The sequence below is a fragment of the Hyaena hyaena genome, unplaced genomic scaffold, assembly GCF_003009895.1.
Source record: "Hyaena hyaena isolate Hyena2069 unplaced genomic scaffold, ASM300989v1 scaffold_413, whole genome shotgun sequence".
Classification (NCBI taxonomy): Eukaryota; Metazoa; Chordata; class Mammalia; order Carnivora; family Hyaenidae; genus Hyaena; species Hyaena hyaena.
The window spans coordinates 967014-987158 of NW_024081047.1; the positions used below are offsets into that span (position 1 = coordinate 967014).

The 20145-nt window shown below is 33.6% G+C and overlaps 1 protein-coding gene across 1 annotated transcript in view; it reads right to left on the reverse strand.

Annotated features, from left to right (window-relative positions):
- The window catches only part of MYCBP2 (MYC binding protein 2), a 280386-nt gene that overhangs the window by 194953 nt on the left and 65288 nt on the right, over window positions 1-20145 (reverse strand). The window contains exons 9-17 of the mRNA XM_039252458.1: window positions 16773-16846; window positions 16497-16635; window positions 14847-14923; window positions 13546-13750; window positions 11935-12099; window positions 9493-9651; window positions 6242-6446; window positions 3442-3587; window positions 3018-3119 (exon numbers count right to left, since the gene is read on the reverse strand). Coding sequence (XP_039108389.1) covers window positions 3018-3119; window positions 3442-3587; window positions 6242-6446; window positions 9493-9651; window positions 11935-12099; window positions 13546-13750; window positions 14847-14923; window positions 16497-16635; window positions 16773-16846 — 1272 coding nt within the window. The remainder of the gene's footprint in view (window positions 1-3017; window positions 3120-3441; window positions 3588-6241; window positions 6447-9492; window positions 9652-11934; window positions 12100-13545; window positions 13751-14846; window positions 14924-16496; window positions 16636-16772; window positions 16847-20145) is intronic.

Genomic DNA, 20145 nt, shown 5'->3' on the forward strand with positions numbered 1-20145 from the left:
GATTGCTCCATTCAATTAAAACAAAAATATTTTTTAAAAAGCAAAGGTAAAGTATCAATGCCTTAGAATAGTCTTTTTTTTTTTAAGAAACAATGGCTTAAGTTTTAAAACATAACTCTTATTTTGTTTATAAAGTAATACACATATTAGAGATTACACACCATAAGGAACAAAATACAAAATAGCCTGTAAACTTACTTTTCAGGAAAAAAAACACTACTAACATTTTGGTATTTACTTTTCTAGCTTTTTTCCTATGCAAGTGTGAGTATAATTCCATGTACATTTTATTTTGCTTTCTTATAAATATTTTTCTTTCCTATAAAATTTCTTAGAAAATTGCTTATAACGATATGCTGGGAAAGAATATAAAGATAATATAAAAGTATCCTATCAACACACTGGTTTTCAACTATTTAATATAAGAATTTTCTAAAATCATTGAATAAGAATCTGAAGTTTGACTTTTTAAAATTTTTTTGAGAGAGAGAGAGAGCACGGTGCAGGGGAGAGGAGAGAGAGAGAGCGGGGGGGGGGGGGGGGGGGGAAGGGGATCTTAAGCAGGTTCCACACTCAGTGGGGGGGGGGGGGGGGGGAGAAGGGGATCTTAAGCAGGTTCCACACTCAGTGCAGAGCCCCCTATAGGGCTCCATCTCATGACTATGAGATCATGACCTAAGCTGAAATCAAGAGTCGGGACACTTAACTAACAGAGCCACTCAAGTTCCCCTGAAGTTTGACTTTTAAAAAGGGGGTACAAAGCTGAAATTCTCATTTAAAAGTATTTTTACAAAATAAAATTTCTAAGCATGCTTCTTTCTGCACTGTACTGTGGTAAATGAAACACAATGCAGATTGCAACTATGTCCTCACTGCATGAGTTCCATAGTAACCATGGTGACTGTGCAAAGCAAGGACATAGCTCTAGTATGCACAAATGTCAGTAGTGTGTAAGGCAACTAATGCCATAATTAAGGTTCAAAATGAAGATCCTAACCCATTAAGAAAAGATATTTACTACATATTGTATTTTAACAGAAATGAAGGATGGTATGTGGAAGAAAGAGCTCAACCAAAAAAACAACAACAAAATTTTTGTGCACCAATAATCTGAAGAAGTCTTTCTATATACTGAGGAATGCAGACAAAATGGACTTGTCAGAAAATATACATGAATTGCCTACAACATAATTCTGTGTTGGTAAAATCAAATACAGTAATAGAATTTCTGTAAATATTTAAATAATGGAGTTTTTTAAACCTTTAAAAGGTTCGAGTTTAGGTTTTAAAGGTCTATGAAACATTTTAAAATAAACGGCAGGGAGCACCTCATTGGCTCAGTTGGTTAAGTGTCCTACTTTTGATTTCCACTCAGGTCATGATCTCAGGGATTGTGAGTTCGAGCCCCATGTCGAGTTCAAGCCCCCTGTCAGGCTCCAAGCTGATAGTGCAGAGCCTGTTTGGGATTCTCTCTCTCCCTGTCTCTCTGTCTCCCCTGATGCTGCTCTCTTTCTCTCTCTCAAAATAAACAATAAACTTTAATAAATAAATAAATGGCAAAAGAATATTCTGCAATAACAAAATCTTGTTGAACTAATGCATAATCGGTGTTCTTTTACTTCTATTATGTAAAGATATACTAGCTAGAAAAGAATAGCTTTTTTATAGAAGGAGAAAATAATTAACACAATACATAACAAGTAATTACATGTCATCATAAAGATCTGCTATACTTTGGTTGGTACATATGAAATTGCTGGTTTTTGTAGATCAAGTCATATGATTCAACCTACTATTTCCCCAAAAAAGACAAAGCAGGTAATAACATTGTAGACATTGATAATTATCCTTAAACAAATAATATCATTAAAAGAAATTAGCACTCAATTACGATGTCATGAAGACCTAGAACTTAAATTTTACCCTACTTTCTATAAAACATTTAATATGCAATTTCCCCCATATTTATATAATGTAAATAATGATAGTATACACATTCTCATTAACATGAATTGTTTTGAAAGGTAATAATTTTATGTAAACACAGCCAAACTAATAGCAAATATTCCTGTGTCAATCAATCAATGTTCTTTATCAGATCCTATAATGAACAGTCTTCAAGTTCCAAGTATATGTTTTACAACTTAAGTTTCATAAAAATAGAATTTACACATGTGTGCTATATATATATATTTTATGACTTACTCCACTTTAGGTTAAAAAAAGTGCCTAGAAAAAAATCTGTAATGGCAGTTAAATGGATAATTGGTTTTATCTCATTTATGAAATCATGTCATTTCTAGTCAGCATTTAAAATATACAATATCAGTAAATATTTCCAATCAAGATTTTGTCTAGCAGAGGAATAAAATCACAGATCTCTCTAACCATCTGTCTCAATCCTACAAAGAAAAGATTTTACTGGGCAACAACAGCTTTAGAGATATTTATGTTGATCTCTCCTTGTTGGATGTATACTAAAATATCTATTATAACCACAGTGAAATGTATTTTCAGGCTGAGAAAGGGTCATAAACAATAAGCAAAAGAGAAACAATATATCTATCTTTCCAATTAAAACCTACAAACTCTCCAATTTACCCTTACTGTTCATAACCAGGAAAAGCTTTTTTCAAAAAAGGTATATAAAAGCATAATTATGCACTGGATTGAAAGAAGAATGTTAGAAACATGCTCAAATGATAATGATCATAGATTTCTAAGAAAACAGAAACTAAAATACTATTATTAAATTAATTCGTTGTTCACGGTTAAATAACAACCATGAGTCCAAACTCTGAGTAAAACACAGGTGTTTATAGTTCATTTTTTTTTTTAAAGTTGTCATTGCTAATGACAGAGGGCACAATTCTTAATATGGTTGCCTTTTTCTGTAAACACCCTATTGATTAGCATAACTTTTTACCCTGAATATTTTCATATTATTTTCATGAGTTACTATAAACTTTTCAGGGGTCTAAGCACAGAGTAAGAAAATTGATGCAGCTACATCTTACCTCTTCCTTCCTCTAATCTGTGTCTCCTGATTACACGCTGCCTTTTTTCTTCTTGTCGTAACTGAAGGTGTTCCTCAATGTTAACCCCAGGTACTGGGACAGCTAGATGATTTACCAAAAAACAAAAACAAAAAACAAACAAAAAAACCACATATAGATACAATAATAATTATGAGACAACTATATGAAATTCAAGAAAGTAAAAGCTAACAAAACACTAATGCAAACACAAATTATTTTTACTCGAAGAATCTTAGCAAAAAAAAAGAAAAAGAACCTTATCATTTAATTAATGGCATATTGTCAGTTACCATACAAGCAGTACTGAATAGTTAACTATTAATTTTTTAACATATACTAATATAAACTGTTCCATTACTAAGCTGAGGACAAGATGTATCTATCATACAATCCATCAAATTACCTAACAGAAGATCTAAAGGTATCATCTCTTTGACGGCATCAAGAATTCCTCTTTGTCTTGCCTCCTGACCATCCAACTCTCTTGCACATGCCTTGCAACATCCACAAACAGCACAGCCAGATTCTCCGGAACCACACCCACAGATTCTTTAAAAAAAGAAAAAAAAATTACCTGAAATCCACTCTTTCCTTAAAACTCTTTTCTATAACCATCTTTTCTGCGTTTTTGAAATTAAGTTATGTGAGTCTGCAATGATAACACTCCTTTAGATCAGGAAGTGCCCATTTTAAAGAACTGAATCGATATGAATGGATGGAATAACAAAAAACAAGAATTTAGGGGCACCTGGATGGTTCAAACAGTTAAGTGTCTGACTCCCGGTTTTGGCTCAGGTCATGAATCTCATGGTTAGTGAGTTTAAGCCCCAGGTCAAGCTTTGCACTGACAGTGTGGAGCCTGCTTGGGATTCTCATTCATTCTCTCTCTCTCTCTCTCTCTCTCTCTCTCTCTCTCTGCCTCTCCCCGGCTCTCACATGCGCGTGTGCGTTTGCTCTTTCTCAAAATAAATAAATAAACTTAAAAAAAAAACACAAGAGTTTATGAATAAGCTCCTCATGGGTATAACTGGTATATTCCTACAAAAAACACAAATGGATTCTTGCTATCTTCAAAACGACCATTAACAAATATTTTTAAAAGTTATCACAATTAGTAAAGCACCAGCAGTTTACTATTAAATGATCTGGATGGGTTTGTTGGTTACCAAACCACACTATTCTCCATCAACTAACTTAAGGAAGGTGCGGATAGCCATCAATAAGTGAGCCCAGCTTGCCAGCTTCATACATTAAGTCTCCTTTTCCCTCCCTTCTTTATATGCCTTCATCTCTCATCCACTCCTTTCACTGTGTCCAATCACCTGTTCTTTTCCATCTTCTTTGTCCTTTCCTTATCAGTTGTGAACTGATGATGTGTGACATCTGATTATAACATAAGGAAGACTACAACACTCCCAGAAGTTGGCTACAGGGTCAGTGAACACCTAACCTCTTAGTCACATATTTTGTATATGCAGAAGTCATAGCTTTCATGTCATTTGTTGGATTGGAACTAAAAATGTTTAGACAGCTTTGCTGAGCTGAGCCTATGGTTATCCAGGTTTGTGGTGGTGCAAGGGAAAGGATCTACCTGGCAGCAGTTTTGAAAGACACAGCTAGGTGCCCTGTGAAATTCCTGGGTTTAAAATGGAAGCATTACTGACATTTTGGATGATCACTAACCACTGGAGTAAAAACTGATGCTCTGCCCTATACAATTGCCTGTGGGAACTGTTTAAAAGATAATGTGGCATTCTTAATTTATTCTAAGATATACAGTCACAATTTTATAATAATTGAAGTCATTTTTAATGGTGCAGAATGTCCTGGCATATAGTCCTATGATGATTTTATTTTGTTTATTCATTTCTGCCTCATTAATAAACTACTGTATTTGGTTAGGTACTATCGATTTAGGTCTAAAAATAATTATTGGAAACTGACAGTAAATCTCTGGGGAAAAGCACATAAAGAATAATAATTAATTTTAGAAAGGATCAGAGAATTCAGAAATTCATTTATGATACTTATCAACAGTTTACATTCAGAGATTAGGGACACTTGATTTTAATAGAAATAGCCTGAGAGAGATGCAGGAGGACAAATTTCAACTCCAATGTTGTTTTAAAAAAATCATAGGTTTTCTGTATCCAAATTAAATTAAAAATAAACAAGTTAGAGACTTAACTATAGCAAACAGAGCCAAATATATAGCCTTGTAGAAGAAATATTATCCTTTGATAGAGAGCCAAAATGTTCTTACATATGCTGAAAATGCAAAGAAAACTTACGGTTAAAAAATCATAATGTTACAAAAGTCTAAAATTAGAGGCCTGTTATATATGATTTATTTTTCTTATGTTAGGCCAAGTACAAACCTAGAAATACACTTAGAGTAGATGCAGACGTTATGTGCGACTACTAAAGAGGTGTCAGAGAGGGAGGCCAGAGATGCAGGGGTGGCTGTCTTGGCTCTGGGCTTTTCTTCACAAGATCCCTCACTCCCACTTCTCAAACTCTGCTAATTATCATAAGTAATCTGATCTTACAAAGATCGGGTCTATCATAATACAAAGATCTATCATAATTAATTTCTTTACAAAGAATGCCCCATTATGAAATACTGGTAACAGAAACAGGACCCAAGATTCTAGGGAAAAAAATGCATTCCAATTCTGCCAAATTCACATACATATTAACTTTAAAATAATGATAATACAGGATTCTGAAAAAAAAAAAAAAGGTCCAACAAGAGTAAAAGAAATCTAAGAAGTGACAGTTTCTAGAGCACCCAAAATTATGAACATAAATTTAACTTAAAAGAAAATTGTATGTCCCTAATTGAATATTTTACATGACATTTGATACTTCCATCCAGAAAAGATTCATGTTCAACAAAACTGAATAGATATTTGGTATTAAAGCAGTCTCAGGAAAAGAATACAAATTAAGGGACAGCCCTACACCTTGAAGAAATATATGACTTGTTTTAAATAAAGGTTTAAATCAAATGAAAGAAAGAAAAGCAATATAAATGATACTAAATTAGAAATTATAGTAATGGAAAACAATTACTAGAATTACATGTAAATGCCAATATACCCTCAAGAAACAACACAAAACAATTTTGAAAAGAAATGTGTTGTGCACATTCTGCACATTCTACTAACATTTTATTTCTTCATTATGAATGATTTTCTTACCCTCCAGGGACTCTGTCTGGACGCCCACTACTGACACAACTGGCTCCATAGCCTGTACAGTCTCCGCAGACAGTACACACCATGCACTGTTCCAGCTTCCATTTATGCATGCCTGGAGGGCACATCATGGACTTCTCATCTTTCTCATCTAGTTCTTCTTCCAGGTCTTCATCCATTGCTGTTGCCATATTTTCAACTCCAAACCCTACATGACAGATCAATTTGTAACCTTTATGTAGATTATTCCCATGTCTAAAAAACACCTATCACATATACTAACCCAAATGAATATACAAAGGAATGCTAAAATAGAAGAGTAACAAAAATATAATTTAATTTAGGGACCACAAATAAATGCTCTCCTCATTTCCTTTCTGCAAAAAGAGGGAAGGTAGGAATACCTCTTAACTGTTACTCTCTGCCAATCATTCATACTTTTAACTTTGGCTGATTTTAATCCCTCCTTTCCATCTTCACTGCCAACACTGTCTTTTAACAGACCACAGAAAGTCTCTCAGCTATGCCCTAAGCCATGAGTCCCTCCACTCTAGAATATCCTCCCACTACTGGCAATCAGCTTCGTAAAACATATACTTGACCCTATGATTTAAATTTACAAACCTCCATTGTTTTTCCAAGGTCTTTAAAAGAACAAAATTCTTCAGCAAGATACAGTCACAATGTGGCTTAAATTTTCTGTAACCTCATTTCTTCCGCGCAAACTACATTCTGTCTTAACCTAAATCCTCTTTGCTTTCTAAACATACTATGTCCTTTCACATGCTCAGGGCCTTTGTTCATTCCTGCTCCATTTGTATCTCTCTACCTCATTTACCTGAGAAACTCCTCTTCAGTATTCAGTTAAACTTAGCTCGGAAGTCAACTGCCATGAAAGGACTTACCACTTTTCGCAGGGAGTTAGTCACTATTTCCTCAAAACCTGTTTCTACCTCAATTAAAACTTATGTAATTGTGTTATAATTCATTCAACTTTAAAAAAATTTTTTAATGTTTATTTTTAAGATACAGCATGAGCAGCAGCAGGAGATTTTCCTTCCTTTTATTTTTATTTATTTTTAATTTTTTAATGTTTATTTTTGAGAGAGAGAGAGAGAGACAGAGAGTGGGCAGGGGAGGGGCAGAGAGAGACACACACACAGAAACGGAAGCAGGCTCTGAGCTGTCAGTACAGAGCCCAACGCGGGGCTCAAACTCACAGTCTGCGAGATTGTGACCTGAGCCGAAGTTGGGTGCTTAACCAACTGAGCCACCCAGGCGCCCTGTACTTTTCCTTTCTTTTTAAAAAAAAATCTTTAAAAGCCCTTTGTGTTCTTTATGACTCTATATAATCTATATTCATTTTATGTCTTACACTACTATTCATTACTTACTAGCAGAGCAGGTATGATTTTTTTACAAAGTAAAAAATCTCTTAACAATTTCATTTTAGTTATTATGAAATTTACAGTAATATTCCAGAACATAGATGTAAATGTATGCTAAATTTTCAAAAGTTTCAGAATAATAAAGAAATATTTTTTAATTCAAAAAATATATTTATATTGCACATAGAAAACTAAACTGCTTCTCTCCTTTCTGCCTAGTAGGTATTATCCAAAACTATGGTTCAGTATTTTAGCAAGAATAAAAAACACTTCCATTTTGGAAATGTTTGTTCCATTTCTTTCCATTCTTTTGTTCTTCCTTCTTTTTAAAAATCAGTGTGCTCTAACAGGCTTGCTCTTTTTAAAAACTAAAGCATTTTAAGTACATGCATATATACATAAGGTAAAAAATAATGCCCTCTTGATATTCAGATGAGTCTTCCATCATGAAAGTCCCAAAACTGTTTATGTTAATTCATACAAATATTAATTTTTAAATATTAATCCTCAAACTCTTTTGTACGTTAAACACAATTCAATGCTTAGTTCTGATGATATGTTATCTATTTCCTATTCTCCAGCCCACACACAATTAAAAACAGAAAACCAGCAATTGGAATGAAGGGTACAGGATAGCACTCATAGCAGCTGGAAGTAAAAATTGAGAGCAAGAATGAAGTAGACATAAACTATTACCAAAACCAAAAGCACCACAAGCATGACAAAGGATAAGCTCCCGTTCCTGTCAAAAGCCTTTGTGTTAGGGCAAAGCATATGGTGAATAAGGTGCATCTACAATTCAGCTTTTGGTAAAGGGTCAAATATTCGTAAGGATCCTTTTCAGTTGTCAGGAACTGACTAAATTACAGGTAGCATGTGCTATTAAACAGGAAGATAATATTTGCCAGACAGACTGCTGCGAAATATGGTTAAAACTGAAAATGTGTGAGGGGCGCCTGGGTGGCTTAGTTGGTTAAGCGTCCGACTTTCGCTTAGGTCATGATCTCGTGGTTCGTGGGTTCGAGCCCCGCGTCAGGCTCTGTGCTGTCAGCTCAGAGCCTGGAGCCTATTTCAGAGTCTGTGACTCCCTCTCTGACCCTCCCCTGCTCATGCTGTCTCTCTCTCTCTCCTAGAAATAAATAAAACATTAAAAAAACATTAAAAAAAAAACTGAAAATGTGTAGGGATGCCTGGGTGGCTCAGCGGGTTGAGTGTCCAACTTTTGATTTTGGCTCAGGTAATGATTTATCGTGTGGGTTCAAGCCCCACATCAGGCTCTGCTGATACTGTGGAGCCTTGGGATTCTCCCTCTCCTCTTCTCTGCCCTTTCCACACTTTCTCTCTCAAATTAAATAAACTTAAAAAAAAAAAAAAAAAAACTTAAACTAAAAATATGTCCTTTAAAGGAGCCAATAATTAAGATTTTGAAAACTGCACTTTTCTAGAATAATCTAGCCACCCAACATACTAAGTCAAAGAGGTACTATTAAATTTTATACAAAATTAAGAAAAATAGGGGAGCCTGGCTGTCTCTGTTAGAAGAGCATGTGACTCGATCTTGGCATCATGAGCTCAGGCCCCATGTTGGGTGTAGAGATTACTTGTATTACACACACACAGATACATAAACAAACAAACTTAAAAAGAAAGTAAAACATTCAAGCTCATTTGCTCAAAAATTAAAAGTCTAAAGTATACTCGGTTGTTTCAGTGATATAACATCAAATAAATTCAGTGGTTTTCTTAATTCATAAGTATGAAATTAAAGAGCCACTTGTTTTAAAGAGTAAGATTCTTTACCACGTTGTTCTGAAAATCTAATGAAAAGAGGACACAAAATTTAATATCCACATGTCCAACACCTACCTTTACCCCCCTGGTTCATGGCACCAGTGTCTCGTCCACACTGTCCTTTATTATTTACACCAAATGTCCAGACTTCTCCATTCTTCATTAACACACAAGTATGAGCTTTGCCCATAGCCACCTGAGTTACAAAATGACCCTTCAAATCCGTTACCAAACCTAAAGAAAAGATACAAATTTGTTAAGAAACAACAATAAAACCTCTGAGTCTAGTAAACCATCAGCATTATAAAAGGACCACCTCAATACAGAACTTTTTATTTCTAGGATAAAATAACCCACCAAAAAGAAATAAGTGCCCAAAAGACGGTCTGGGTATCAGTAAATTAATTTTGTAGGTTTGTAATGAAGCTTCAGAATCTTAACACATTATCATCCAGATTTCAGACAAATCTTTCCTATGGCCATTAACTCAAGCTTGCTTCTCCTGAATGTTTCCTCTAAATGCCAACAATTCTCAACAACCCTCACACAGGTCATCAGTTCTGAAACTTCCTGGTCCAAGCACAAAGGAGCTTATAAGTAGTGTACTTTATCTGCTTTGCCTTGCTTCAGCAAAACAAAGTAAAATGCTTGCCAGGGTATACTGAAATAACACTGTTTCTGTAGAAACCTGTGAAATGTTCCAAAGCAGCTTTTTCCAATCCGTTTTAACCTTCAGTGCTTTCTTACAAAATCCAACAGCTAGCTAGTTTAGCCAGCTCCTAAACCTCACTTACTCACATGTAACTTTCATTGTATGTGCCATATCCAAGCACAACTCACATAATCTTAATGTTTTTTTGCATCAATCTTAAATTGACTGAAACATTTTTAAACTTATCAAGTAGTAACAACAGTAGCAATCAAAGTTTTTTGAGTATTTCCAATAGATACTAAGAGTTAAAAAAAAAACTGAAGTATTTGTTTTATTTAAATTACAAATAACATAATTCTTGTATCACACTTTGGGAAAGCTATTCTACATTGTTTTCTCAGATACTACTTTCCTATGGTGACTTCCTCTTCCACCCTATATTACTTAGGTATATTTAGCTCAAAAAGTCCTATTTTTAGTATTTAGCATACTTGAAAAAGACACATAAATTTACCAGAATTACTTATTATTACTAACAGTACTCATTAACATGTTTTGGGCCCTTACATGTGCTAGGCTCTGTGCTTGGCATTTCATAAGCATTGCCTCCTATAATCTTATAACAACCATATGAAGCAGGTACTGTCATTAGCTCCCTTTTGAAGATGGAAAAAAAAAAATGAAAGTGATCTCTGAAAAGTTAAAAAATTTAAGTTAGCTATTAGCCAACTAAACAGTGGCAGTGCCAGGATCTAGGTCTGTACTCATAACCATTAAAACACACCTATCTAATAGTTAAGTTGTATAATGCTCAACTGTCTCTCAGATCCTCAAAACAAATACAACATTTTGTGAATCCTTCCTGTCTTATTGCTGGGAACAGTGTCAGTAGTTTCAGGCAGAGCTAATCACGGAGCGTGGCTAGTGTAGCTCTACTTTAGCCATTACTTTGCCTGGAAAGCTTTCCCTAGACTCATTTCGATGCTCATGTGACATGTTGTTGGTAGTACCCTGGGGAAATGATTTTGGTAACATAACTGATTTAGAACTGATGAACTGCTTATCCTCCTATTTAGATAGTTAAGGCAGGATTCTCCCTCTCTTATATTTACTATTATATCCACAGTTTCCAATACAGTTGTCTTGTACATGATAGGGTCTTAAGAATTACTTGTTACATGACTGAGTAACTGATAAACCAAATTATTGTAATGAGTGGATATGTGGAGTGGGACTAGCCAAATAAAGAGTTTTATATTTATAAACTCTAATCTCAAAAACTTGTCATATTTGGCTGCTAGATTTTCTTCTTAGCACTTAAGAAATGAATATGATTGCAACAGCCTACTTGGCAGGGTTTTATATGAGATGAATATGTAAAGCCTGTGCATTTCTTTGTAAAAAAGGAAAATAGAATGAAATTTCTGACTGGAAGTTTAAGTGATTGTCTTATATGGGGATATGACACATTGAATATTTCTAGCAATTAATTATTAAGTTGAACTCTTCTCAAGTGATATGTGAGTTGTCTTAATGTGGTAATATTTAGATCCTCAGTTGGTCTCAACTGTCAGCATGAATCAAAATTTGGGAGTGGGCTCATTTAGAGTTTAAAAATAGTACTTAGCACAGCTATTGCTTGCTAAAATCCTGTTGGCTAACACTGATTAAAATTTGTGCATTTATCCAATTTATGTTTACTGAGAACTGACAGTGCAGATATGGTACCTCACTGAAAGAAATTGTAGAAAAAGTAGAGAAAACATGCTAGAACTGTTAATTTTCTAGATACATTTTTCCAATAGATAATGTCTCGTATTGGACTTTCTTTGCATAAAAGTGAAATGTATTTAAGTTGAACTTACTTGAACTGTCAGAGTAAATGGCATCTTTCCCAAACATGTATAGCTCTCCATCTTTAGAAATAACAGAACTACTTCCATTATTGCAGGCTGTATACACCACAATCTTTCCTTCCATCTTAATTATCTTTTTAGGTTTGTAGGGTTTTGATTGCCGTCTGCTCTTGGCTTCAAAAATAACACAAAACAAATAAAATTAACTTAAGGCATATATGTATAAATAAAAATATATGCATTTATGACACACTTTATTTTCACAGAGACCTGGGATTCCCAACATGTCAATTAAAATGAGTCACTCTGCAAGCCTCATATGGTTAATTCATATTTAGGCTATCACTGTCAGATCCTTTTGTTTGTTGTATGTTAATATTTCCAGTGAGAAACACCAATTTCCTAACAAACTTCTGGGGAGCCAAATCTCTGTATTAGCTATTTATACATTATTAACACTATTCCATTAATATATATGTATATTAACACCATTTCACCATCATATATAAATATGTATGTATATAAATCCCCTTTTCTCTTGAACTCTACCTCAACCTCACATGCATTCTTAAACTAGATCATAGAAAGTGAAATCACTTCCTCATTCATTGAAACACGTATTTAAACACCCAGTCAATGGAGGAGAAATATATATAGAGAGAAAGAGTAAATAAATTTAAATGTGGATGATGATCCAAGTACCCTCTGCTATCAAAAACTAAAGACCTGCAATGAACAAAAGAGAAGAAATATCAACCTTCTGTTCCTTCAGTCAATCCCAGTTCTTGATGACTTTCAGAATGAAAACATGTTGCTATGCTGGGCACAATTCTGGGACTTAAAATACCATTATATTTTTTCATATAACATGGCCCATATACATGTATACAGCAACTATGCTATCTGGTGCGTGAAGAAAGAACAATGTCCTCCAAACCCTAGAAGGAAAACTGGGCTGTGCTGAAGTTTCAGAGATGGCAATACACTTTATGGTTTTTTTTTTTCCAAATAACTTTTACTTACACATGATTTTTGATGTGTAAGATGTTGACTTCAAACCTAATCCTCATTAGATGCTACTCCACTGTGCTAAAACATATAAAGTATATGGGAAATTACAAAAAGAGAAAAATTGCACTTTGAGAAAGACTGAACAGAAGTATAGAAAAGATAAGAGATAAACAAAATTGTTTTCAATGTTTAGGAATGATTTAATTACAGAAGTAACACCAAGAATAGTTACCAATAACTAAAGCTATTACACAAGGTTACATAAATGAGGTTTACTTCATTCTGAAATGTATATTCCTTATAAAATTTTGGGTGGCCTTAAATAATATATTGTAATAAATACGTTTTTTAAAATAACACCAATGAACAAAACAGATGAATAGCAACATATACATAAAGCATATATAAAAATTCATGAAAATCAACTCTACAATGAAATCAGCAATCCCAGTTCTTTAATAAACAGTACACCACCACTATTAACTGATTATGTCCCAATGTAAAATCCTCTATTAATCTGGTAAGGTTAGTGCTATTGAAATTGATACACCTCATGTTAATAAATTCCACAATATTTTTACTGAATGTCCAGTTTCTTAGTCAACTTACTTGACTCTCCATCTTCTCCTTTACTAGCAGATCCTGTAAAGAATATGCTTCCATCTTCTGCAACTAAAAGGGCATGAGAGCCATCATGTCCAACTGAAAAGTGTACAATCTTTGGAGATTTTGTAATTGGTAGTTCAACCCATTTTCCTGCTGAAGGACCACCTTGCTTGATTCCAAGACTCTGGTACTTGCCAGTGTAATATATCTTATAAAACAAAGAAAAAAAAAAGAGAGAGAATTATGATGCCTTTGGAGTAGTGTACCAGGTTTCACATGAGAAAAAAGAAACTTTCATATCTTACTGAAAAACAAAACAAGAAACCAAACTGCTTTTACACTAAATTCAACTTCTGTGAGATCAGTAGGAGAGAAATATATACATTTTTTCTAAAGATCCAGTTCATAATAGCTTTGTCATATCTACTCAGGGTATCTATAATATTCCATTATAAGTCTCCTGAATAGATATGAATGAATATACTTCACAAATACACTCTAACTTCACAACAGTAGGACATGAATAAAATTCTCAACTTATTTTCCCAATGTAAAATACCCTACATATTAATATACCATAATTGCCTAGTAATTTTAATTTTCTTTTTTTTAATTCTTATGTTTGTTTTTGAGAGAGAGAGAGAGAGAGAAAGAAAAAGAGTAGGGTAGGAGCAGAAAGAAAGGGAGACAGAGAATCAGAAGCAGGATCCAGGCTCTGAGCAATCAGCATAGAGCCTGACAAGGGGCTCGAACTCATATGCCATGAGATCATGACCAGAACCAAAGTCAGATGCTTAAGTGACTAAGTCACCCAGGCTCTTCTAGTAATTTTAATTTTCAAAATTCTTATAATTACCTTACTTTATCCTCACACCCATGAAATAAGAAAGAAGCTTCTAGACTGCCCTCTACAATCTGTAAATTAATTTACTTGCTCCTATTCCCCCAAATTTTAGTCTTCATATTTCTGCACATTGACAGACATTTGCAATAAATATGTATTCTCAAAATAAACTCAAAATATGAATTCATTCCAACTCAAAAAATTATATAAAAAGCTTCATAATTAAAATAGTTGTGAAAATGTAGAATTTTATAAAGTTTTATACTCTTGTATCTCACAATTTTAATATTATTTCAACATGAATAAAATTGCACCATATTAAAAAAATTTTAAATGATTTAAAATCAAAATTTAAATTATGTTTAAACATGTGAACTATGTAAACTAAGCAACTGATTATACCAATTAACTATCTCATAAAACATAGAATGTTCATTTTTAATACTAAAGAGTAATTTACCTTTCCATTTGCTGTTTTCATTAGTGCAAATTCTCGCCCTGCACCAAGAATTGCTGACTCCTCATCAAATCCTGTACCTGATAACACAAGACTCATAAATACTACTGTATTTTAATATGGACAATGTAAGTCATAATTTTGCACTATTTTGAATGACTGAAAAGTCAACTCAATACCATTCAAAAACAAGGATGACAATAAACTTGTTGAATCACCATGTTGTACACCTGAAACTAATGTAACATTGTGTGTCAACTACACTTCAATTACAAAAAAGAAAAAACAAGGATGACAAAATATGCCATATGCCTGACTTAAAAAAAAATTAACAGTATGTACAGTACTCCAAGGAAAGACAAAATTACCACAGATTTTTTAATTTGTTCCAAACTAGTGCCAAATTGATTTTTTAAATATAAAAAAATGTTTAAACCCAATGTCAGTGATATTTCTTGAATTAATGAATGAATAAATTTTTATTGAGCATTATTAGGTAGTAGGCATTACATAGTGTATGAACCTTATCCTATTCAATCTTCACAACTATACTGCCTGGTCTACTTGATGAGGTTAGTCCAGACATAGAGTCATTTGGGCTTGAACAATGTCATGCAGTCATGCATATATCTGAATTAAGGTATATCAGATTCTTTGTTCTATGCTCTTTTCTACAGAAGAACACTTCCTGTGGCAACTCCATGATTTTGAATACATATGTGTGCCTACATATACAAAGACCCTTATGCATATTTTCAAACTGAAAAACTACAAGTAAATAATTATATATGGCATATTTTATTATTTTAATATAAACTACTAATTAGTTTATGAGCTTTTTAAATTTAAAAACTACAATTATAATTCAGTACTGTTATATGGAAGAATTATAAAACCACTACATAATTAAATAAAATATGCAAAGCATATCATTCATGTCAAGTTTATTAAACTTAATGAGATAATTGTCAAAAAAAGGTAGGTCTTACAAAAAAATCCTACAAGTTAAAAATGGCACTATTAAACCTAGAACAGCATGGCAAACCAAAATTGAGAGCCTCCTGGGAAACAGGACCCTAATTACTACTAGGACACTTTAGGAGAATGTATACTACGACTGAGAAATATTCTGTGGCTGTCCCTATTTTTCCATCCAAATGAAAGATTATTAATCAGTTCTTTAGGCCCATTACTACTGTCACTATCTATGGGATCATTCTATGGCTGTCCTAAAAATCTGTTCAAATAGCAATCAAAGGTTTCAATGAGGAAACTATGTATACTAATGTAGTAATATTTATAGTGCAAGTTTTCAAAATTTTAAATAATTGAATAAAGATAGAACATATGAATTAAGGATGTCCCTAAGTGCTATCTATAATTCTTATCAAATTAAAGTTTATTTTCATTTGCTCTATTTAAAATGAAAACGGAAAATTACTAGTCACTTCCTTCAAATGGTGTTCATATAGCACACTCTGCTTAAAGGTCATATTTCCTAGTCACTTATACATATTCATAAGCTGCTTTACAGTAACAGCAAAATACCTGCCAAAATATAACGCACAATGCTCAAAACATAGTACTACCTTTCAAAAGAATAAAGAATCTGAAAATTTAAATACGGGAGAAAGGCTTATTTGACTATCTTACTTATAATATGCAAGTCCTTTTCCAGATCAAATAGTGAGATGCCACAGGCATGTAAACATTTTCTGGCCAGTTTAAGTTGTAATTCTTGTTGTAGCACAGGTTCAGTGCTTGTGGCAAATATTCTGACAACAAAGCCATCCTAAAAGAAATAAAACACTCAGAGTATTATGTTGCATAAACTGGTCTTTCAAGGCTTTTTACTGTCTAATTAAGATCAAATACTTTATGAGAAAGGGATTCGATTTACAGCAGCTATTCATGATTCAGAGTACTTACATCTCTTGAAGCAGCGATCTGATTAATATATTCTCCATCAGTGAATAAAATATTCTGACCTTCAGTGTGGCAATCTGTACAAAAAGAGGAAAAAGTAATTATATTACAATATAAATAAATAGCTCACAAAATGACTTTACTCCTCTGTTGAAGTCAGAATGAGAGTTCTCCACGCAATAAGGATAAACTTAAACTTAAAGGGATACTGTGCTTTTTAATAAAAAATTACAAATTAGCAGAAACTAAATAATTCAACTACTATTATATTTTGTGCTTACATTTATAAATCTTCCATAATCAAGGACCTGAAAGCCCACCTAATTTCAAAATGAATTAGTATTAGATGTAGTCTGATAATAAACATGCACCATGATGAACAAACTATGTTGGTTATAATCATTTCAATACATGCGATGTAGGCAACACTCTACCTTCAGACATACATCACAGTCATTAGTGTCACAGAAAAATACAGATAGACCTAAAGCGTCTGCATTTGAGGTCTATGGCATCCAGCTACAGATATCCCTTGCTTTATTAAACAGAACTGGTTATACCATTTCCACTTAGAAGTTTAATGGTTATTCAGAGCATTTTTAGCATTTGCCATGCTATATATATACGTTTGTGTTTTTTTGTTTTGTTTTGTTTTAAGTAAGCCCAATGCCCAACTGGAGCTTGAACTCATGACCCCAAGATCAGAAGTCACATGTTATACTGACTGAGCCAGCCAGGTGCCCACAGCATGCTATCCATTTTAAATGTTCATCTGCTTCATACAACAAACACACCTAGGTTTATGTATTTCTTTTGTCTGAAAGCGCTCATATATTTTGGCTGGAATATTGTGTTTTGTCAATGCCGTATGTATCTCTGTGGAACAGTGCACTATGTACTTTGATCAAAATAATGCACAGATGCCACTGTAACAAGGGATACCAGTATTACAGAAGGACCACTGGGACACGTGTTAGTGATTGCTACTGAATAACATGAAACTACAAGCAAAGTCAACATCTAAGTATAAACTGTATCCTTTTGGAAAAACAAATGTACAGCAAGCAAGTATAAAAGCACACACTTCTCAAAATAACTGCAGAGAACTAGGATGAATCTCTCCATTAATTACAATACCAAAATAATACTTCATTTCTATTTGCACCTGAATCAACAAAACATAAAATTCTGGTTTTGGAATGCAGTAATGGAGCCCACCCAAATAAGCTGGATTACTCCGTATCTTTGCCCAGGAGCTTCATACTAGCATACTTCCTTATTATAAATATGCAAAACACAGGCAGACCCTTACCAAATAGAGAATTCAGGGATCACAAACTGGAAATAGAAACTGGGAGACAAGGCCCACTGGTAGCCCAAGAGACTTGGTAATCAAAGAGAGGAGAAATCGAAAGAAAGAGTTCCTAGTCCACTGTACAGAATACAAAGAGGCGCAAGAAAGATGCTTCTCAAGCTCTAAGCAGTAAGATTTTAAACTAAAAAGCAAAGAAGAAAAACTCATTATAATTTCAGATAAATGCAGGGGTGAGGAGTGAAGCGGCGCAAGAAGAGTAGCAAAATTTCTCATGATTTGTCACCAGACACGGAGAATAAATGACACAGGATACAATATAAAAGATATGCCAACATATAAAGGCTAAAATGACTATTAACAGAAAAAAGTATGTTCTAAGTTCATCAATGCAAGGCTGAAAATAACTTATTTACAAACTAGACTATGAGACAAGTTGGAACATGAAGCTTGAGGAATTACCAGATTTATGTCAATTTTAAATATGGTATTCATTACCATCTATAAACCTGACAATTTACTTCTGCTTCTTCTTGATATGAAAACTATAGAGTTGCCCCTAGCTGCGGGGGTAGGGGGAGTACGGGTTGGGGGTGAGGGGTGGGGAAGTGCTATTGAAGAAAATGCAGTCCAGGTCAAAGAAATGATGACAGGTATCTTCAGGCTTGAGGGCAAGTCTTCCTGCTGCGTGATTTCAAAAAGATTTTCTCTTTATCCTTTCTTTATCCAGCATGTAATGTTATAAGACAGCATCTTCAGGAAAATATCAAGCCACATCTGCCAGTTAGGAAGACACACAACATGGGATTGTCCTCCCAAAGTTTGGTTCATTCTTCACCTTGAATATGGTACGTATTTATGAAACACAGAAAGCCACGCTTGCATTGTTGAAAGATGCATTTCATATGTTAAATGATGTAGAGGGATTTACACTGAACAAAAACATTAACAAGTCAATTTTTATCATATTTCCATCATAAACAAAATAGCTATATGTAGGCCATTTTCAGCTGATCTGGGTTTCTCAGAAGTAAATCTTTTGTATTAGTATCTACTTGTATGGGGGGAGGGTGGGTGTTTAAAAATTTTTCTTCCAACACACTATTCTAAAATGACATGCACAAAGAGCAACAGGGATGCTCATTACAGTGTAATTTATATGGTAAAAATTTGGAACTTCCATTTGAATATATTTTATAACATTAAAATGATATTGTGAAAGACTATTTAATGGTCTGGAACTATATGCAGAATATTAAGTGAAAGGAATAGTCAAAAAAAAAAAAAAGCATTATGTGGCATATGATATCTCTTTTTTTTTTTTTTTTTTTTTTACAACAATGTCCATTTAAACACAGGAAAAAGACAGGATATTTACCAATATGTTGATTATGTTTATATATGAGAAGTAGGGTTACAAATGGTTTTTGTTTTTTGCTTATATAGACCTATACAATAAATGTGATTATTTTTAATATATGCATATATAAGGAGGTACATCACCAGAGACATGGTCCAGGACTTGCAGTAATTTAAAAAAAGAAAACAAAAACCTGTATGTGTATGTATATATATGAAAACAGTGATTTACATGAGAGCTCTAGTAAGTTATCTGTTTTCCAAAGTAGCTTTATTCGTTGAAACACATATGAAATGTGGCATTTACCTTAACATGGTGGCATGTACACTAATTTGAAGATATATATATGCATAGCAACATTTGAATAAATGTTTGATGAAGTTGAAGGAATATTAAAAAATTAACAAGCAGCTTGGGAGCAATTATCCTTCCCAATGTATTCTTCAGAAGTAGTTCTTGATCATTTTCAGGTGGTCAAGTGCCTAGATGTAATATTGCTGCTCTTCATGAAATTATTGATAGACACATTAAACATTTAATATTTTAATATAAACAAACTTCTTCAATATGCAATAAATGTATATGCAAATTCAAAGATCTTAAAATGGACATTATGCATTTGCCCAGTGTTCCACAAAATTTAAGATCCACTGCCCCAGAATTTAGACAGTATAGCGATTTAAGTGATAAATGCATACGTGCAA